The following is a 19,966-nucleotide window of genomic DNA, read 5'->3' on the forward strand; positions in this document are numbered from 1 at the left end:
TGTATCAGTGTACTACGAATACAAAAAGCCATCGTCAATGCACCGCCGATGCAGCGGAGCAAAGAGAGTTGACGGAGAAAATTGTAGAGCGAGTGAATATGCAGACGAATTATAATATTTAACGACTGTTTCGTATCAATGACAAATTAATGTAGTACATTGTTGTCAATATTCACTGTCACTCCCGTTCTACACCAACTCCACTGGCTTCCCATCAGACACTGCATCAACTACAAAATCCTCCTCATAACCTCGCTCCCTCATGCCTCTCTGCCCTCATCTGCATCAATACCCCCGTCATCAGGAATATTTATTCTGTCCGTTTTTAAGTCAGATCTATAAACCGACTTATTAACAAGCATTTGAACTATAATGTCTGTCTTTAATGTTCTGCTGCAAGCTTTTTTTGTTGTGTTTTTTATGTTTTGATTGTCATGTGGTGACCTTGAGTGTCAAAGAAGGTGCCTTACAAAAAATGTATTATTATTATCATTATACATGTAGGGATGCATGAAGGAAAACTGAAGGACTAGACGGTGAAGAGGATCACACAGCGAGCATCACACTCTCCATGAAGACAGTGGCTGGAGCTGGTTGGCATAGTAACGGGGAATAAAAAAAAAAGAAGGAAAATCATTTCCTGGGTGGGGAAGTTGTAGCACTTCCTCTTGAGAGAGAGAGAGTGAGTAAAAAGGTGGACGGAAACTAATGGCTGCATGGAAAAAGAAGAGAGAGGAAGAAGTAGGTGGATCACAGAGGAAGAGGAGACTGGCAGCGATGATGTCACGATGTCACTCAGCTGGAATAGCCATGGCAACTGGGGCGAGTGCGAGCCCCCCCGCACCCACATGCCCACCCAGCCCCCTACACACCCTGCAGGGTCTCTGGTTGCCGTGGTGACAGAGGCAGCGAGACATGCTGAGAGGGAGGAGGGAGGGGAGCATGAAAGAGACAGAAATAGTGGCAATAGACACTAGAGCCACTTCACCTCCCATCAGCTGTACTACGGCGAGCAGCAGCGTCACCTGCAACGCCTCAACTAACTGAGATTGTTCTAGTTCTCCTCTGCACGGAGCCGGGAAGAAAGAGACGTTTGTGTGTTCAGAAGGAAGGGCAGGACTCTGGAGACACCCGGTACGAGAAACAAAGAAAGACAAGAGATTTACATTTCAAAGCTGCCTTTAATTACAAATTATAGGTAGATAAATACACACACACACACATAAGTATGTGTGTGTGTGTATGTATATATATATATATGTGGGTGTGTGTGTGAAAAGAGTACAAATGAAAAAAATAAATTACTGTGTCAAGCAACCCTAAGTGAGTCAGATATTTCAAGTTTTGACAAAAATCATAATTTTCTCAAATTAAAAGACGAACAAAACAACTCCACCCAAGGGTGGGGTTGGGTTGAGCCGCCGGAAATCTATTTAACACAAACGCCACATCCTCAGACACCCTCTCTTTAATTCAGTTGTTCTTTTCTTTTCCAATTTGCCAACAAGGCCTCTGCTGAAACGGAGGTTAAGAATGACGTGGACCGTAGATGAAACAACTTGGAGAGAAACGTTCCTCAAAATCTTGAAATTATGACCGACAGAAACAAACCAGCCCTGTGAGCTCTGAATAAAACAAGAGTTGCATGGGTTCTTCCTGTGGACAAGGACAGTCAAACCCCATGCCAGGACTGAGCTGTGCCAGATCCCCGTTTGTAGCCGTGGTCTCCAGTACGATCCTCCACTGGAGTCCACTATCTGTGAATCAAGCGGGCTTGGGGGACCAACCGGTGCCAGAAAGCTCAGTCGACCTCAACGCCCTGACCTCTGCCGGGGAGGACAAGTTCAAAGCCTCGACAGAGAGACTAGAGAGCAGTCGCCAGCTTCTCAAAACCAACCAAACCGGGGGGGGGGGGGGTCCAAGGAAGTAGGCCAAGTCTCGACATCCTGCTGCTGTTCAACAGAACCAGCCAGTGAAGGAAGAACGTGCTTGTGATGCCGTTGGTTAGATATATAGAGTGCAGATCCCTCGATCTCAACCAACCAGGAAATCCCCCTCCATCATCTGTAAGGCCTCTTAAAAGGACACAACCCTATCAATCTATGTCAGAGAGCCAAAGCAAATGAATTAAGTCATGCACAACTTTACCATGAAGATATCTAACATTTTATAATGTTGTTATGTCATTTTCTAGCCATGTTGGCATCAATTATGCTCTATCTGGCCCTGTTGCCAGTTATTCTGTTGCCATCTTGCAACACATCCCCCCCCCCAAAAAATAATAAAAAAAACAGAATATGAAGAGCTTAATCATACTTTTGGCAAATTTCAGAATACTCATTGGACAAAACATAAATCTGACAGCACATGGGAAGGTATGATGGGATATTTTCAGAGCCTTTCAGAGGAAATTAAAAAGCGTCATCCTCCACAGCAGCTGTAAATTACTGATACATCTCAAGAGCATCGTACCTGATCATCACAATAAGATTGTTTTGCATAATATTTGCACAAACACATATGCAGAAAATGTGTCTGGCAACGAGCACATTTAAAAACAAAAACAGCACATTCAATGAAAGCCACGATTCATCTGACACATTTTTCACGCCGGCAGACAGCTGAGGCTGCAGCCTCTGAATGGAGAGTCTGCCTGCTTCGCCTCCGACGTGCCTGGAAAGCAGCGTACTACGAGCTGGTTTTGGAGCCGCTCCAGTCAAAGCACTGGGGGAGGTGAGTGGGAGGGGGGGAGGGGTGGGGGAGGGAAGCTGGAGACCTGCTATGACATCACCTCTGATGCCCCGAGCCATGATGTAATGTATCAAAACAACAGAAAAAGCTCAGGTGCTCCACTCTGCATCCCGGTCATTAATGTCTCCTACAATTGCCTCGGGGGGCGGGAGAGGGCCGGGGCATCATTACATCACCGCGGCAACGAGGTTGCGTCTGGGGAATATCAAAGTCTCCTGCCCAATAACCCCGCCTACATGTTTAAAGATTTCTAGGAACAAGCAGGCCAATTAATCACGTTTTTAGTGACTAATCGCAAGCTACGTTTAAATGGAACGATGCAAGTGACCATTGATTTTTCGAGGACTGGCAGTGACGTGAAAAAAACGCCTCCTGAGAAAACAAAGAATCCACTCGTGCTCAGTTGTAGCAAGTGCTAAATATATGTAAGATGGAGGGGGTGTGGGGCCTCATCTGCCATTTGTAAACAGAATGTAAAGTGGATGTGATAGGTCGGGCCACGCTCACTGTTTTGCTTGCTCATGCATGGTATTGGAGCCATAAAAACCTCATTACACTTGACACACACACACACACACACACGCATTTCAAATGTGATAGCAGAGCAAGAGATCGTTATATAGCGACATCTTTGAATCATGTGAAGATCTTCAGCTGCGATGGAGCATCGTAACTTTTTTTTTGCACATCTTTTCCTACATAACAGCTGATCTGATTTCAAAAAAACAAAACACAGTAATTCAGCGTACATGTTTCCATCTATACCCTATAGCCTTTATAACAGCATCAAATGAGACAGTTTCTTTCCTTGGAAGTAGGAATGTCCACGTTTGCTTGAGAGCGGATACGGCATTGAATTATAATTACAACATAATAGCAGGACACAAACAATGGTGCTGCATTTAATTCTAGAGGATTTACAGCTCAAAAATTAAGGCGTAAACCAAACACTGCAGAATTCCCAAAGAGGACTTTCAAGCAGCAGAAAGTAAATAAACTAATAATAAAATCCCAACCCAAATTTGCTGGATTTTGACTAGGCCTGTGTTGAAAAGATCGATTCTCCGATTTTGAATCGATTCCCATATTAATTCCTAAAAATCGATTCATATGTCTAAAGATCGATTTAAAAAAAAAAAAAAAAAAAAAAAAAAAACAACTTTTGGTACTTTTTTGTTTATGCCCAAAAAAGGAATATTTTGTTGGACACAAGAATAACTGGTGCCATGTTTTTGCCTTTAAATATGTTTAAAGGTATGAAAAGATAAAAGTTTTCAGTTATAATTGCATAAATTGTCTATATTTCTTTGCTTTATATACTGTCTTGGGGTCACATTTGCATAAATGTTAAAAATCGAATTCTCATAAATGGGGAAAAAATAAAAGCGATTTCATACGTCCTCTGTTTGCTGCCCTGGATCTGTTTGATAATTCTGACCCACACAATGTTTCTGAAAGCAGTTCTATCAGCATTCTGAGAGGTGATTGGTCCTTACAGCATCATTAGCTGCCAATACTTCCTGTTGAATCTCAATATAATACTAGTATTAATATGTTGCATAACTACACAGTCATATAATTCATGCAACAGCTGAAAAAACAGTTTTATTAACAGTAACCCAAATCAATATCGGATAGAATTGGATCGAATCACAGCGTGATAATCGATTCTGAATCTTAAGAATCGGAATCGAATCTTGATATTTGAATCAATCCCCAGCCCTAATTTTGACCCAACGAAAAAACACATCATACAGCAGCAGAGAAAATCCCCACGTCTCTTCCATGAATGTTGGTGTAAAAAGTGTTCAAGCTCGCTGCCTCACAGAACTCATGAAGAAAACGTGTCTTCTCGTGGACAGATGGTGACCATTAGATAATCAAGCTCACATACTTTGATTTATTGACCTGCGTCTAATCCCATTCAGCGGTTTAAGTCAAGCGCGGGTCACGTGCAGAGACATTAATCAGTGACGTCCCGCCGCCATGACGGCTCTAAATAGCATTTTAAGAGCAAGAAAGACGATCTAATAAAGAGGCTCCTTCTCATAGCCGCTGCAGCCCGAGGGATCACTTCATTTTTCAAGCTGTTGTCACCTGCATGCTGCTCGGGAAAATAATTTGATAGAAACGCGCGCGGCCAGGCACGCCTTCAAGATTACACATGTAGGTTTGCAGGAGCAGAACATCTGTTGTGCCCGAGCACCTGCTGCAAGCGCATAAATCAGGAAGATGAATGAAAAGATATACTTTTGGAGCCTAAGCGGTTGCGAGGAGTGTGTTGGACAGTGAGCGGAAGGTTCATCAGTAACTGAGGTTTTCCGGATCACGTTACAGATTAACCGTGGAAGGTTATGAACTGGAAGTTTTTAACTTCACAATGAACACCAGGTGGAACGAGGTGGAACGAGGTGACCAGAGCCCGACTGTCGGCTGGAGTGGGGTCGTATTTCACGCTTCTGCGAAGCCAATCGTTAACAATGAAGCGGAATAAACAGAGTAAACTCAAGTTGCAACATTAAGACAAGTACAGGAAATGGTTTTTTTTCAGTCAAAGTCTAAGGGTTGATTTTAGCTATTTATAAAGCGGCAGACGTGACACGTAAAGTGGTTAAAAAGGGACCAGTTTAGAGCCAGTACTTAAACTTATAGTATGATTCTATCAAAAATAAAAAGCACAAGGCTGTATAGCTTTGAAAATATCTAGTCAAAAAGAGTCATTGGAAACAGACCTTGAACCTTGTTAGAGAAATATTAGATATCAGAGAAGTAATTATGATTCATCAAAACACTATTATTTATCCATCCAGAGAAGTTACTTATGTCCTTCTGCTGTAACTTACACTTCTGCTCTCAATACAGACGAGCTTCGAGCAGCAAGGACGGAAACACAAAAAACTGGGAAAAAATGTTCCCTTGACTGAGTGGCTTTTTATAGTAATTCTAATATATCATTTGTCAGTTTACCTTTATGCACAGCAATATACAACATTCAAGTCAATACTTTTTGTAGCAATATTCATAAATAAAGATAGATAACTTTATAACTCCACTTCATACAAATTTTTATCAGAATGAAAAATAAAGATTAAAACCAATTTATTAAAAACAGAAAAGCGCAAAAGAAGCTGTCTCATGAAGTACGTTTCTTCTGGACCGCAGTTGTTTTTTGATACTGACACTTAAATATCCAAATCTTATAACTAATTAGACATAATTAAAATATTTATGTCTATCATCATTTGTGCCAGACTATCATTGCATTAAACTAGTGAAAAATTTATTTTTACAATGATTTTACCATCACCTCTGGTGATGCTTAAGGTGCACAGTCCCTTAAGCATCTAAAGCAAAACAGTTTAATAAATATTTCTTTTCAGAATCACAACCAATGGTTGAACCGTTCTCGAAGCAGCCAAAAAGACACCGCCTTTGTATCTTCAATATCTGTAGTAAATCAGCTTACACGTTCTCGGGTTACCTCAACGCTGAACACATGAAATAATTCGGCCAAATTTATCAATGCGATTGTGATCAGATTTACGTGACAAAAACGACACACAAAGACGACGATGCTATCACCACCGCGCAGGCTCATTACCATCGGAATAAATGTCATCTGTCAAACCTTTTTTCACAACACTCGACTTTCAAAAAGGAATTTGAATGTCAAAACTGACATGAAAAGCACATGAAATGTCACTGAGCGTATTTGATGACACCAGTGAGAAATCCGCAGGTGAGGAGCAGCTCGTTTCCTCTACTTGCACCCGGCACCGTTTCAGCTGGATTACCGAGCATGAACTCTCCAAAAATATCTGCTGCACGTTTGATATTTGTCTATTAATATCTACAAACACTGATATTGCTTTTATTATCCGTGGCGGGGAAGAAATGCAAGCGTTCAATTCATGGAAACAAAGGAAACTTTAACTACAGCCCCAATCAAAATACATATTCACACTCCAACAGACTGACTAACTTAGACAATACAGATGACAAAAGTGATACAATCTTTGTCAGCAATGACCAGATTTCAAGATAAATTCACAAAATCTGAACCTGAAAACTGAAAATGTTTGTCGATTATCCAATCAGTTGATCAATTGAGCTTTATATTTAGAGGTTCCAGCTTCTCAGGTGAAGGAATTTACATGGTTTTCCCTTTTTGATTATAAAAAACTATTTAAATATTCTGATTTGCTTTATATTTTATGGACCAAACATTCTGAATGCTTCTAAGTCCAATGAGTTAAAGATGAAGGGATGGGTGATATGACAGCAAGAGGTGAAATCAAAGTATCCGATAAACAGTTTTTGTTTTAAACAGCAGTTCCTGTACGACGTCTTTTCAAAAGAGGAGCTGGCGTATCTCTGCGCAGCTGAAGCAGAGCAGGTTGTCACAAAGGACAGCTCTAAAAATAGGAGCTCGGCTTTTCTGCGGCCCAGACTGGCAGGTTTGTTCTGCTGCATTTATCAGCAGGTACGACTGCTCAGCCCTTTGAGCTCTGATCCTTCCTCTCTCTCCCTCATAATCCATTTCTGCTTGGACGCCGCAGGAGCCCATTGTGAAATACTGGCATGAAAGAGTAAAATTATGACGTACACCGTGTCCGGTACGCCCCGGCTATATTTGATACATCACTTATACGTCCCTTTATTCTATGTTACAATTTTATCGTGTGCATCAAAGCCAGATCCACGTGAACACAGCCGGGATTATAAACACCTGAAAAGCCTAAAAGCACACTGACACAGAGAAACTACACACCACAATCAACTAAATTGCTACAGCTAACTCAGTTTTCAAGCTATAAACTACATCATAATGTTGTTTAATATTCTGCTGCCATCACAGCGTTCACTCTCAATGCATTTATCAGATTAAAAACATCAGGACAGAGGAAGACAACGATACTCTTTTCCATTTTTCTTTGTAAATCGGGACACTAATAAGAATTCAGCTCGCACTGTTGTCGTTTGTGGTAATAGAGTTTGTGGAGCGGGCTTCCCTCCGCCGTTATCAGCGCCCGTGTCCACAAACGGAGGGTTTTTATTAAAGAAGCTGCAGTAGCTTCCGATAGGATGAGTGGGGAAGAAACGGATAAAACTACCAGCAGGAGCACAAACACAGACGGCTAAAACACAAAGTGCAGAAGAAGACGCACACTCACACAACAAAGACAAGAGAAGAGACTGTTAATAGATACAGTTACCTGAGGTTTATTGCATTCCTGGAAGCCGAGTTAAGGAGCGAGCCATGGAAAGAAGCAGAGGAGATAAGGGTTATCAAACATGCCACTTGCCAGTCGAGGATGTGAGAGACTGCAGGTGAAAGCGTCGCTGACATGTCACCAGTCAAAACGAGCACAAACCCGAATCATCATTCTACTATTAAACACATATTTAGCAAGCCTGCAGATTACTGAGTGGATCACTTCAAAGGAAAAATACAACCTCCAAGCAGACGATGGGAGTCTAATTAAAAGATGCCAAGAATTTTCAAAAATCTTTTCGAAAACAGTTTGAAACTTTTGGCAAAAACTTTTGAAAACACTCTTTTTAAAAATTAAAAATAAAGACGGCAGCTCAAACCTCGCAGACTGCTTTTGTAGAGAGTGTTGTTTACAGTCTGTCGCACAAAACACGTTAAGCTTCTATTTTTATGACCAAGACAGTTTGCAGAAAGTACGAAAGTAGAAAGTAGAGTAGAATACTTAGTCAGAAAGACATATTATGTGTTGCTTCGTGAGGATGCTGCTGAAGTCCAGTTTAGAGGAAATTGAATTAACCTCAAATCAACTGCATAAAGTTGCAGGTTACAGACATTAAAAACTTCCTGTCTGAGATGCAACAAGATGTGTGCCCATGTCTGTTTCAAAAAATATGACCGTACTGCTGATAATCAACAGGAACATGTCTTACAGCTCGATAAACTAAGAATAAACACGGGAGCGAGGATTACATCGGATCTGGATGCAGTATTATTGTTCTTAGTGGGGTATTTTAAGGCTTAAAAACAAACAAGATGAGATGTACTAATTAGTGAGCTTCAGATGTGGGGGGATTTCATACCTTTGAACCGAGCTGCTCTTTTCACCCGTTTCCAGTGTTTATCCAAACTAAACTAACTTGGTTTGTTCCAAACAAACATGGGGTGATATTTACTCACCCGACCCGTACAAACAAAAGCCAATACAAGCATTTCACATTTCACAGCCATAAATCCACCAAAGTGGAAGAAAATTATATTTACAATTACAAATTTGATGAGTTTCCCTGTGCTTACAGGCAAATTAGCAGAAAGTTCATGTGCAGAGAACCTGGACTACAAAGAAATGCCATAAACTACAAGTCAGTGGGTCATGAGCAGAGGTGGGTAGAGTAGCCAAAAATTGTACTCAAGTAAAAGTACTGTTACTTCAGAATAATATGACTCAAGTAGAAGTAAAAAGTAGTCATCCAAATAATTACTTGAGTAAAAGTAAAAAAGTACTTGGTGAAAAAATTACTCAAGTACTGAGTAACTGTTGAGTAATATATGATTTATTTTTTAACCAGGCAGAACTAGAACAAGCCCATGAACTCATAAACTCTGTGTGTGTTTGAGTCTGTGTAAATGTGACAAAACATGCAAAAACAAACATTTTTCCCAAAGAATCACCCAGTGATGTCATGAGGTTGACGCGTACGTGGATAAAAGGGATAAAAGAAAAGTAACGAGCTCAATGTAGCCTAATGTAGTAGAGTAAGAGTAACAGTTTCTTCTTCACAAATCTACTCAATTAAAAGTAAAAAGTATAGTGATTCAAAACTACTCCTAAAAGTACAAAATTCAAGTAAACTGAGTAAATGTAACTCGTTACTACCCACCTCTGGTCATGAGGTGGGTGGAAACCTTTAATACCTCTCTGACGAGATGGTCATGTGCTGCAAACCCTCTCATACCAACGGTATCTCAAGGCAATTAAAGAAGCAGTCAGCACTTGAGTGAGAAATGTCTCTGTGACGGGACCTCGGGCAGCAAAGCACTGCTGATGGAAGCGCTGGATGTTGCAGGGACTAAAGCCGTAACCCTCTATTTATGGGGCCCCTCACCAATCACCCACCGCCTGGGTGGAGCAGGAAAACAAAACAAGCATCCAGCCTGCTTCTTGCTGCTTCTATCAATTATAAAACATGCATCGGGTCCTTGGACGTTGCACTGGCGACCAAGTTAACATGTTGAACAAAGATTTGAGTGAGTTAGAGGTATCCGACAGGGACGAGCAATGATGATAGAAATCGAGATGGTAGAAATCTAAAAAAAAAAAAAAAGAGTTTCAGGTTTGTGATGGATGAGGCCGCCATGTCAAGCTTCATTTCAGGATGAGTGATGGACAGAAACGGCAGAGAGGCCTTAGGTGAGAGGCTGAGTGAGAGATCAGAGAGAAAATCTGGCTGTTTGAATTTCGTGTGTGTGTGTAAGAGAGCGCTCAAATGGCTGACGACATACAAAGAGTGGATTGCGAATGAAAGATAAGGTGCAAAATGGAGACCAACTAAGAAATGGAGCTGAGAAACCGTTGCCAGGGCAAACGTAAAAGGATCAAGTGCAGGTATGTATGTGTTTGTGGGTTCGTGTCCATTCTGAAACATTTCCAAAAATGTCAACTCAGTACCTGGAGCAAACAACACACATTTGTTCACTTTTACACACTGTCTATGGAAGCCAAACATTATATAAATCCTTGATCCAGGCATTTTTTTTAAATATTTCTAATGATGGTAAACTTATAACATTAAGTAGCTTAACAGTTTTCTTTTCAGGCATTTTACACATGAGCATCGACTACATGTGACTTCATTTCCCGTCACACTTAACTACAGGAACAACAAAACAACTCCTACCAACAAAAAGAGGAAAAGAGGAATAGCTTGCATGATACTTTAAAAGTCTTTCATGCTCCCCAGCGGGGAGAAATAATATGTGCAGGGCGGGGCTGACAATATAAGACAACGTATTGGAAGTAAAGCCAAAACTACCTTCTTTCACCTTCAAAGTACTGTAAAGGTCAGCCCATGTCTGTACCTGGGGGTTGCTGTAATGCATGCATCACCACTGTCTGTGCACATACACACACAGTGCATGTTAAACCCACATATTTCATTGCAATTTCTACACTGTCTCTTGCAGCGGTCGCAGGTTCGAGTCCCGGCCTGCAACCCTTTGCTGCATGTCGTCCCCATTCTCTCTCTCTACCCCCTTCCTGTCTAAACTTTGAATAAAAGGCCACTAGAGCCACAAAATCTAAAAAAAAATAAATAATAAATAAATCAAAATCTCTACTGATTGATTTTGGGCAAAATCGCACACCTCCTTAAGCACCAAGTAGCTGACAGTGTCTCATTTGGATCATTTTTGCTACATCAGTGATTCATTTACAAAGCGTTGCGCCTCTCATGACTCTCATCCATCACAAACCAGTATTGAGGCTCTGGGAGACGTACAAAAGATCAATAACATAGCACTGCATTAAACTGCTGGCAAAGCTACGACTATTATATTAAAAAACGGAAAAAAAAAACCAACATAATTGCAGTGCAATATTTAATCTCTGGTTTTATTGCTCACAAAATGTTACATTGGACTCCATAAAATGTATTATCATTTCAGTAAACTTCATCAGCTAATGGATGTTAATGTTAATCCCACTTCAGTCCTTAAAGTGACAGCAACTGTGTCAAATTCAAGCCATTCATTTGCATGAAAGCTGATCTGAAGCCAGACTGCATTTATTTGTTAAGTGAAAAACTCATGTTTGAACCCTGAGAGCCAAATAAAGTTCACTTCCCACAGATCCCAGCTCTGCTTCCAAGTGTGGTGGTGCGTGTACGCGAGCCCTCAGGGACGCTGCGGTCCTGGGCTGCTCTTATATTTGTGCTATTAGTCGGCACTCTCTGTGACTGGACCCGTCTGGAGTGTCGGTCGGGGACAGGAGACATTCACACAGCTGTTTGCAGACACTCAGACCTCGCAGCCGTCAAGCTCTCTCTAAAGTGCTGTGAAGGTCACTGCTGCTACTAGAAAGGCTTTTCCTATTTCAGGTCCTAATGCAATACCAAGGACGACATGACTGGCACTGGTATGCAGCATCCCATCATGCATATTCAGGTACCAAAGTGGAGTTTAATACACTTTGAAATGAAAGCTTGCATTTGATATATATATATATATATATATATATATATATATATATATATATATATATATATATATATATATATATATATATATATATATATATATATATATATATATATATATATATATATATATATATATAGCAGCTGAGAATTATGTCTAACCACTTAAAGGGGACCTATTATTGCATCTAATACCTATTTTAAACAGGCCTTGAATGTCTTAAAAACAAGCTTTTGATTGTTTTTGCTAAATAAATTAGAAATTCAGCCTCTGAGCCATGTCTTTATCTTCCCATTCTCTAACCTCATTATCTATGCAGGATTCTGAGTGGGCGGGGCTATGATAATGAGGCTCTGTGCTGATTGGCTGCCTGAATGACACGATACACCGCTACGGAAAAATGGCGGAAGCTCCGGCCGGCGGAGTTAGTTGTGGGCGTGGTTTCATGCATCGCAGGCCAACCGATGTAAATCGCGACGGGCGCAGAATCTGAATTCGTAGAAGTCACATGACACTAGATGGTTCATCCGGGCGGCTGTACAGACACTGCAGAATTTGGTTGCTTTCCTCCTTCTCTGAGTTGGCAGGCTGAGGGGAGACCACTTTATATATGTTAAAGCAAGAAAAAACATGTTTTTCATAATAGCTCCCCTTTAAATGCAATTTTCTTTTTCTATTTTAGACATAAAAAAAGAAAAATGCCCCTAATTTTTATCTTTTTCAAATATTGCCAACTTCGTGAGGTCATATAGAAAAGTCTGTGACATGCTTTGACCTAAATACCACTGTCATACAATATGAACCCTTTTCAATCGTGTCTATCAATCATGTTCACGACAGCCTATTTTAGAGGGTGAAGGAGCCACTCCTTCACTCCACCCCGGTCTTTAGGTCAAAGCGCCTCTTTTGAGGCTAAGGTTGCAGCACTTGATGCGGCGGGTGCAGCATGGTATGAAGTTGGGTGTGCCGCCCTGATAAGTCCAATCTACTCTGATGGATATTTGATGTCACATCAGCAAGTTAATCAGATTGGCACATCCTTAACTAGGTGGCCCCTAACAGAGTATTTTTGTTTTTGTAGTGAGTTTTAGTTATTCAGTTCAATTCATTACATGTCCATTTAATTTAATATATTTGACTTCTGGGCAAGAGAGGCTCTGAAATGTTTTATTACTACCTTATGATTTATAAGAAAAACTGTGACAAAAAAGAATTAACTAGGATATTTAAGGAAGGAAAACATGAAGGGATTCTCTGATTTGAGGGCATCAAATTTTCACAAACATGCGGCCACAAATTGTTTTGTTGAGAAGGTGAGATGACTTGATTAATCTAGATGAATCCAATTATGTGGATCCTTTAAAAAAAATGGTTCTGGCCAGATAACTGCTCGCTTCTCTCAGTATAAAGAGATTTAAACCTTGCACTGCACAGACTCAGCAGTCACAGACGTTTGTTGTGGATAGTGCAATGCAAGAATGTACAAGTTCATCACTTGGTGCTATTTCATATGAATCAAATGACTGATTATAGGTCTACTCCGTTGCATTTTAAGGCCTGTGGAAGTAGAGGAAACTGAAGTATTTTCTTGCGTGTGGCTATGTCAGACTTAACTTTTCATACCTGGAGTCACATTTGTCTCCACAGCAGTGAACTAAGCTGAATAACAATGCGGCTCGCTGCAGATATTTTCCATTCTTCAATCTCGAGAAAGTCTTCCTTCCATGCCTCCCTAAACTTTGAAGATGCCTCGGGGAAGACATAACGCAAACCTGACTGGTGTCTGGCATTCTAAATGCTGGATATCAGCTTGCTATGTCAGCTTAGCATCCGCCCAGATTCAGCGTCTCTGTCACTCGGCTCCCTCCGCCCGTCTGTCAGAGCAGCAGCACTCTTGTTAACTTAGCTCCCTTTCCTACTGTACTTTTGCATGCACTCAAGCGGAGCCCATTTGGGACTGGTGGTTGCCATGGCGCCCGCGCCATCCTTCCCACAGGAACGGTGCTGGAGCGAGGAGAGGCGAGTGTGTGCGAGGAGATGTTTGGCCATGAGAAAGTTCAGCGCAGGCTTGTGAATATAAACACAGCGCGTCTGAACTTGGGGAACAGGGTGGGGCAGGATGGAAGGGGAGGGAAGATGACGTTTTGTTTTCCCTTTTTAAGCGCGAATGTTTCATAATGTTCTGGGGAAGGGGGGGGGGGGTAGATAGACAAACACCCAGGGGAATGTAGGGAATGAGGGTAATGCAGCGAAACTGTGCAGAAAAGGAAACTGTGTGCAGACGCTGCATACTGGATATGTGCTTATTTTGTTTTGCTTCCTCTTCCCAGGGAAAGAAAGCTCAGATGGGAAAAGTCCTGCAGGAGCAGAAACCACAGCATAACTCTTCCGTGACAATGATGGCATAATTGTTCTTTTTTTATCTTTAAATCAGCATAATCTGACTGGTGAGGGAGTAAAAAAAAGAAAAAAAAAAGAAGACACCCATCTTTCAGAATAATTTAGCTTCGTCAACCTACTTTACCAGTCTCAACAGATATTATATAATCAAAATCAACAGAGCCAGATATGTTGTCTTTTTAATTTTTTCCCACAATACTCCCAATACAACTCAACCACACACAAGTTAAAACAAGTGTATAATTGCAGGCATCACAGGAAGTTGGCTGCAGATGTTTGGTAATCTCCCGGTTTCAAATATCTGCAGTCATCTCGTCTTACAACTATTGGTACAATCCAGGTTTTCTCAGGAATATCGCAACACTTTATAGAAAAAAGTAAAAATGGCGTGCAAATAACATTTTTGACTAAAGGGGTTCTAAGGAAATAGAACACAGACAAACTGAAATGCTGAATTAACTACAAAAACATTCATTAAAGAGCTGACAGAGCAACAAGGAGAAGCCAGAAGAGGCTCTAAACAAGACACTAAAGAGCAGCAACTCTGATTCAAGAAGGAGGAGTAGGACATCAATCAAACACTGCAAGATGAACAGGAAGATTAGGAAAATGGACTGGAAATGCACCTTTGGGGGAAGGGGCAAAGCTGCCAGTCCCCAGGAAACAACTCATGACAACAACCCACCACCGGCTAAAAGCAGCAAACAAGAGGGAAAGCACAAAGTTGATCTAACGGAGGAGAACAAACAGAGAACTCTCAGCTGTGAAGCAAAGCAGCAATGCACAACAGATTGAAGCAGTTTGAGACGCAAACAGGCTACGCGCCTCTGAATTGCACATCGATCCACCACGGCGGGAGAAAACACCAAACGGTAGCGGAAGCTGCCACTCACCGTGTGGTATCCCCGGGCTATGGGTGGCTTCCCGGTGGGGTACGGATCAACAGTGTCAATGATCGTCTGCCGCTCCCCTTTCTGGTTGATCTTCCGGAAGCGCCGGCGGGACTGTCTGTGCGAGGCTTGTCGCTGGAAATATTCCTCATTTTCATCCATATAGTCCACCTGGAAGCATTGGGAAAGCGAGAAAAAACCAGAAAGAAGGGGAGTGACTGTTTTGCCTTCACGCACACCCCCCTATTCTTCAACCTCCTCCTCACAACCTCCCTCCCTCCTCACTCATGTAAAAATAGAAGCGTAAGCGTAGGCTCCACGATGCACACCTACGTCAAAGGGTGCTCAGAACACAAAAAGAGAGAGGGGAAATGGAAAGACACAGAGGGCTGAGCAATTTGGGTAGAAGGAGGGGAGATGGAGACCTAAGAAATGAGGTGTAAAATGACTGACGGGCAGGACGAAACAGAGAAACTCAAATCACTCCGTCTCAGTTAAACATAGACATCCAATTATATCTTGAAACTAGATCAAATCCTTGCTCCCATTCATAGTGAACAGAAAGGAAGGGAAACAAAAAATGAAAAACATTTCCATGTTGAAACTGTCAGAGGATGCAACTTTAAAAGCGAGCTAATTTTTCCAGTTTTCCCAGAATATTTGCCACCAGGCGGCTTTGGGCCATGACGGACTGACGAGCCCGAGTTCTCCTCCGTGTTTCGGGCCCATTCCTCTTCATATCTCCAACTATTTTGACTACAGCATCACACGTTCACAGTGCCCAGCCTTTGGGATTACACTTCCAAAAACCTCTCTCTGCCTTAACAACTGCTGCCATGACAACAGCGGCGGAGCTGGGTGTGAGTGAGAGCAGAAAATTGTGATTGTGAATCTAATTGCGAATCTCAGAGCAACGGGAACACGCATCATGTGACGCACCGCTCGTGTTTTGAGCTGCAGGTGTGCATCGTTCTCCGTGAAACTTGTCGCGAGGGAGCTCGTCTATGGGCGTTTGAGTCCCAGCCCCACAACAGCCCTTGTCAGTAATTACAGAGCGGGATGTCACCTTAAATAGCCAAAAGGAGCGAGGCCCCAAAGTGTCCGCACGACAATGTTATTTATATGTGTATTTGATAGCGGTTCAGTTCACAGAAACCCTCCAATCTGCCCTGGCAAAGACACAGCAATTACAACAAATGAAAAGGAGATGTGCTGTGACTGCCGGAGCACCAACCGGTTGTTATTTTACACGCTGACAAGAAGTGGGCTATGTTTGATGTCTTCCTTTTAAGAAAGATGACAGTAGGGCGGGTTTGTACTCGCTAGAAATGGGGCTGTGGGTGTGTGCTTGTGTGTGCGCCTGATTTTAAAGCGACATAACCACATTCTGGAAACCAAATAGTCATTGGTATTCAAGTAGGTGTGCAGCTTGCAGCCACAAAGCGTTTGTTATATCGGCTCCGTTTGCCTCAGTGTGTGCAGTTTGGCTGAATGAAGGAAAAAGGCGGGCGAAATATTTGCACAGCTTTGTTTTCTGCACCTCAAAGCTGTTATCTGGCAGTTAGAAATGGAATAATTATTCTTTTTCCCGTTTTTTTTTCCAAGAATATATATATATACATACATATATATGCATGTGTATATATATGCATGTATATGTATGTATATATATATATATATATATATATATATATATATATATATATATATATATATATATATATATATGTGTGTGTGTGTGTGTGTGTGTGTGTGTGTGTGTGTGTGTGTGTGTGTGTGTGTGTGTGTGTATGTATATATATATATATATATATATATATATATATATATATATATATATATATATATATATATATATATATATATATATATATATATGTGTGTGTGTGTGTGTGTGTGTGTGTGTGTGTGTATATATTTACAAGGTTTACAATGAGATTACAATATTGACTCCAATTATCTGTTTTTTTAGACATTAGATTGTTATATTTTTTTAGTTTGAACTAGGAATTTTGTTTATTTACTCAAAATTCATTGTTGACCCGTCAATAAAAAGTTTTACAGCTTTTTCTCTGTGTTATTTGACAGTATGAATATTTTAGGTTGAGCACAGATGGTTGACAGAGTGAATAATTAACTTTTACAGTTTGAATCTAGCAAAGAAAAAAAATATGAAAACAACACTTTCCATCTCCAGTATTCATTTATCTTTTCTCCAAGGATGAACATGAGAAAGAAAAATTCTAAAAAATTGCTGAAGGGTTTAAGAAATATCTTATTAGTTGAGTTTCAAATCAACTCTTTATTGTTTTGGGTTGTTGTTTTTTTTTTTTTTTTAAATCATGACAATTTCAAGGTCAGCAGACCTGGTGTGGTGTCCTATGACACAGTTCCAAAGCAGAAGTTATTTCAATGTCTTTTATTTTGTTGTTGTAACTAGTATACCATCACATTCGGGCCTTTAGAGGCTGCTTAGTCCACCTGAGAGTGAAATAATTTGTTCTTAAGCAAACATATGGTTGGGTATAAAATGAGGCCAGAGTTTGTCAGCCTTCTAACTCAAGCATCCTCTCATATTCACCTTGTATATTTCAGCTAAAATGCTGAGGTAATGTAGCATTATTCAAATGCAGCAGTAAAATGTCAAAAATAGGCCCTTCACCTATAAAGAATGTTATTGAAATTACACGCAGGTTGACAATTGCATGGGTCCTCTTCTTTCTTTCACTAATACACATACATACAAACATACACACACACAAACTTAGCACAAAAAGTAAGGACTTTTGTGTTTGGTAGATTATTTATTTGTTGTAACAATGTTTCTTGGCAATAAACCTCATGCCCTTGGAAAGCCTGCCTGTTTATTTCCCTTTTAAACGGTGCCACATTCGTAAGGAACATGCGTTTGTGGGATGAGCAGCAGAGCTCAGTATGTGGGTTGCTCCCATCAAAGATTTGCCAAATCTTCTCTGCCAGTGCCAAACCGCTTAACTTGCTGTTGCTATTGACTCTTGTTTTGATCTTCTAGTACCCCTAGTTGCTGCCAATCAGGTGCCAGTCAGGCACTTAGGTACCGCAGGCTGTCTCCTACAGATCTGCAGTCAGGGTTTGGAGGAGAACATGGAGAGAACATCTCCGCCCAGACAATCTGGAACAGATTGGTGGTGCTGGAAACACGTGCACGGGAACCTGAGCACGGGGAGGAACGCCATGCTCAGCGATGAGTCCAGATTCTGCCTAAAGTAGGGTCGTAGGGTCATGGTGTGGAGAAGACACAGGGAAGGCTCTGCCGATTGCTGCACCGATAGAGTAACATCTTTTGGTGGAGGCAGTGTGATGGTGTGGGTCAGCACTAGGCCTGTGTTGAAAAAATAGATTTTCTGATTCTAAATCGATTCTCATATTAATTCCTAAAAATCGATTTGTAGCCTATGTCTAAAGATACTTTTTTTTTTTGCATCATTACATTACAACTTTTGATATTTTTTTGGTTTATGTCCAAAAAAGGAATGTTTTGTTGGACACGAGAATAACTGGTGCCATGTTTTTGCCTTTAAATATGTTTAAAGGTATCAAAACATTAAAGTTTTCAGTTATAATTGCATAAATTGTGTAATGCTAAAAACCAAATAGATCGAAAATGGAAAAAAAATAAAAACGGAATGTGGTAAAAAATAAAACCAATTTCATCCGTCTCTGTTTGCTGCCCTGGATCTGTTTGGTAATTCTGCCCCACAATGTTTCTGAAAGCAGTTCTATCAGCATTCTGGGAGCTGATTGGTCCTTACAGCATCATTAGCTGCTAATACTTGCTGTTGAATCTCAGTATAATACTAGTATTCATATGTCGCATAACTACAGTCATATAATTCAGGCAACAGCTCAAAAAACAGTTTTAATAACACTAACCCAAATCGATATCGGAATCGAATCGAATCAAATCTTGATTATCGATTCTGAATCTTAAGAATCGGAATTGAATCGATTCTTGACATTTAAATGGATCCCCAGCTCTGGTCAGCACCTCCCTGACTGGAAAAACGAGGGTCGTCATCGTTGGAGGTAATCTCAACGATATGGAGATGAGATTCTGCAACCAGTGGCAATCCCATATCTCCAGAGTCTGGGACCGAACTCTATCCTCCAAGATGTCAACGCTTGCCTCCAGAGAGTGGGTTTATCAGAGACGATGGCCTGCCAGCAGTCCTGCCCTCAACCCCACTGAACACTTGTGGGATCAGCTTGGGCTGTTTGTGCCAGAGTGACCAACACAACGACGTTGGCTGACTTGTGGGAGACGCTGGTTGAAGGACGGGATGCCGTCCCACAGCAGTGTGACCAGGCTGGTGACCAGCATGAGGAGGAGGACCAGGCTGTTGTGTTTGCTTCTTCTACACGCTACTGAGGCTCCTGTTCCTTCAATGGAGAAACTGTTAAATTGAAAAGTAAAATTGCCAATATGTGTTGTTTCTTCAAACTTCAATCGTCCAATCATGCAAACACCAAACAAGAGTCAACGTCAAAATAAGTTGTTTGGCATAGGCAGAGAAGATTTAGCAAAGTTTTCACAGGGGCAACCCACATACAAAGCTCGGCTGCTCATCCCACAAATTCAAATGTGTCAATATTTAACAGGGAAATAAACAGACAGGCTTTTCCAAGGATATAAGATTTATAGCCAAGAAACATTGTTACAACAAAGAAATAATCTACCAAACACTCATTTCCTTACTTT

General features: G+C 41.0%; 1 protein-coding gene across 10 annotated transcripts in view; it reads right to left on the reverse strand.

Annotated features, from left to right (window-relative positions):
* Window positions 1-19,966, reverse strand: part of LOC133446751 (rap guanine nucleotide exchange factor 2-like) — a 133,217-nt gene that overhangs the window by 46,962 nt on the left and 66,289 nt on the right. For 7 of the 10 annotated variants that reach the window (XM_061724807.1, XM_061724803.1, XM_061724805.1 and 4 more), the window contains 2 exons: window positions 15,232-15,399; window positions 7,968-7,985 (listed from right to left, as the gene is read on the reverse strand). In XM_061724807.1, the coding sequence (XP_061580791.1) occupies window positions 7,968-7,985; window positions 15,232-15,399 (186 nt within the window). The remainder of the gene's footprint in view (window positions 1-7,967; window positions 7,986-15,231; window positions 15,400-19,966) is intronic. The other 3 variants (XM_061724810.1, XM_061724806.1, XM_061724804.1) reach the window with 1 other exon arrangement.

The sequence above is a fragment of the Cololabis saira genome, chromosome 7 (genome assembly GCF_033807715.1).
Source record: "Cololabis saira isolate AMF1-May2022 chromosome 7, fColSai1.1, whole genome shotgun sequence".
Taxonomy (NCBI): domain Eukaryota; kingdom Metazoa; phylum Chordata; class Actinopteri; order Beloniformes; family Belonidae; genus Cololabis; species Cololabis saira.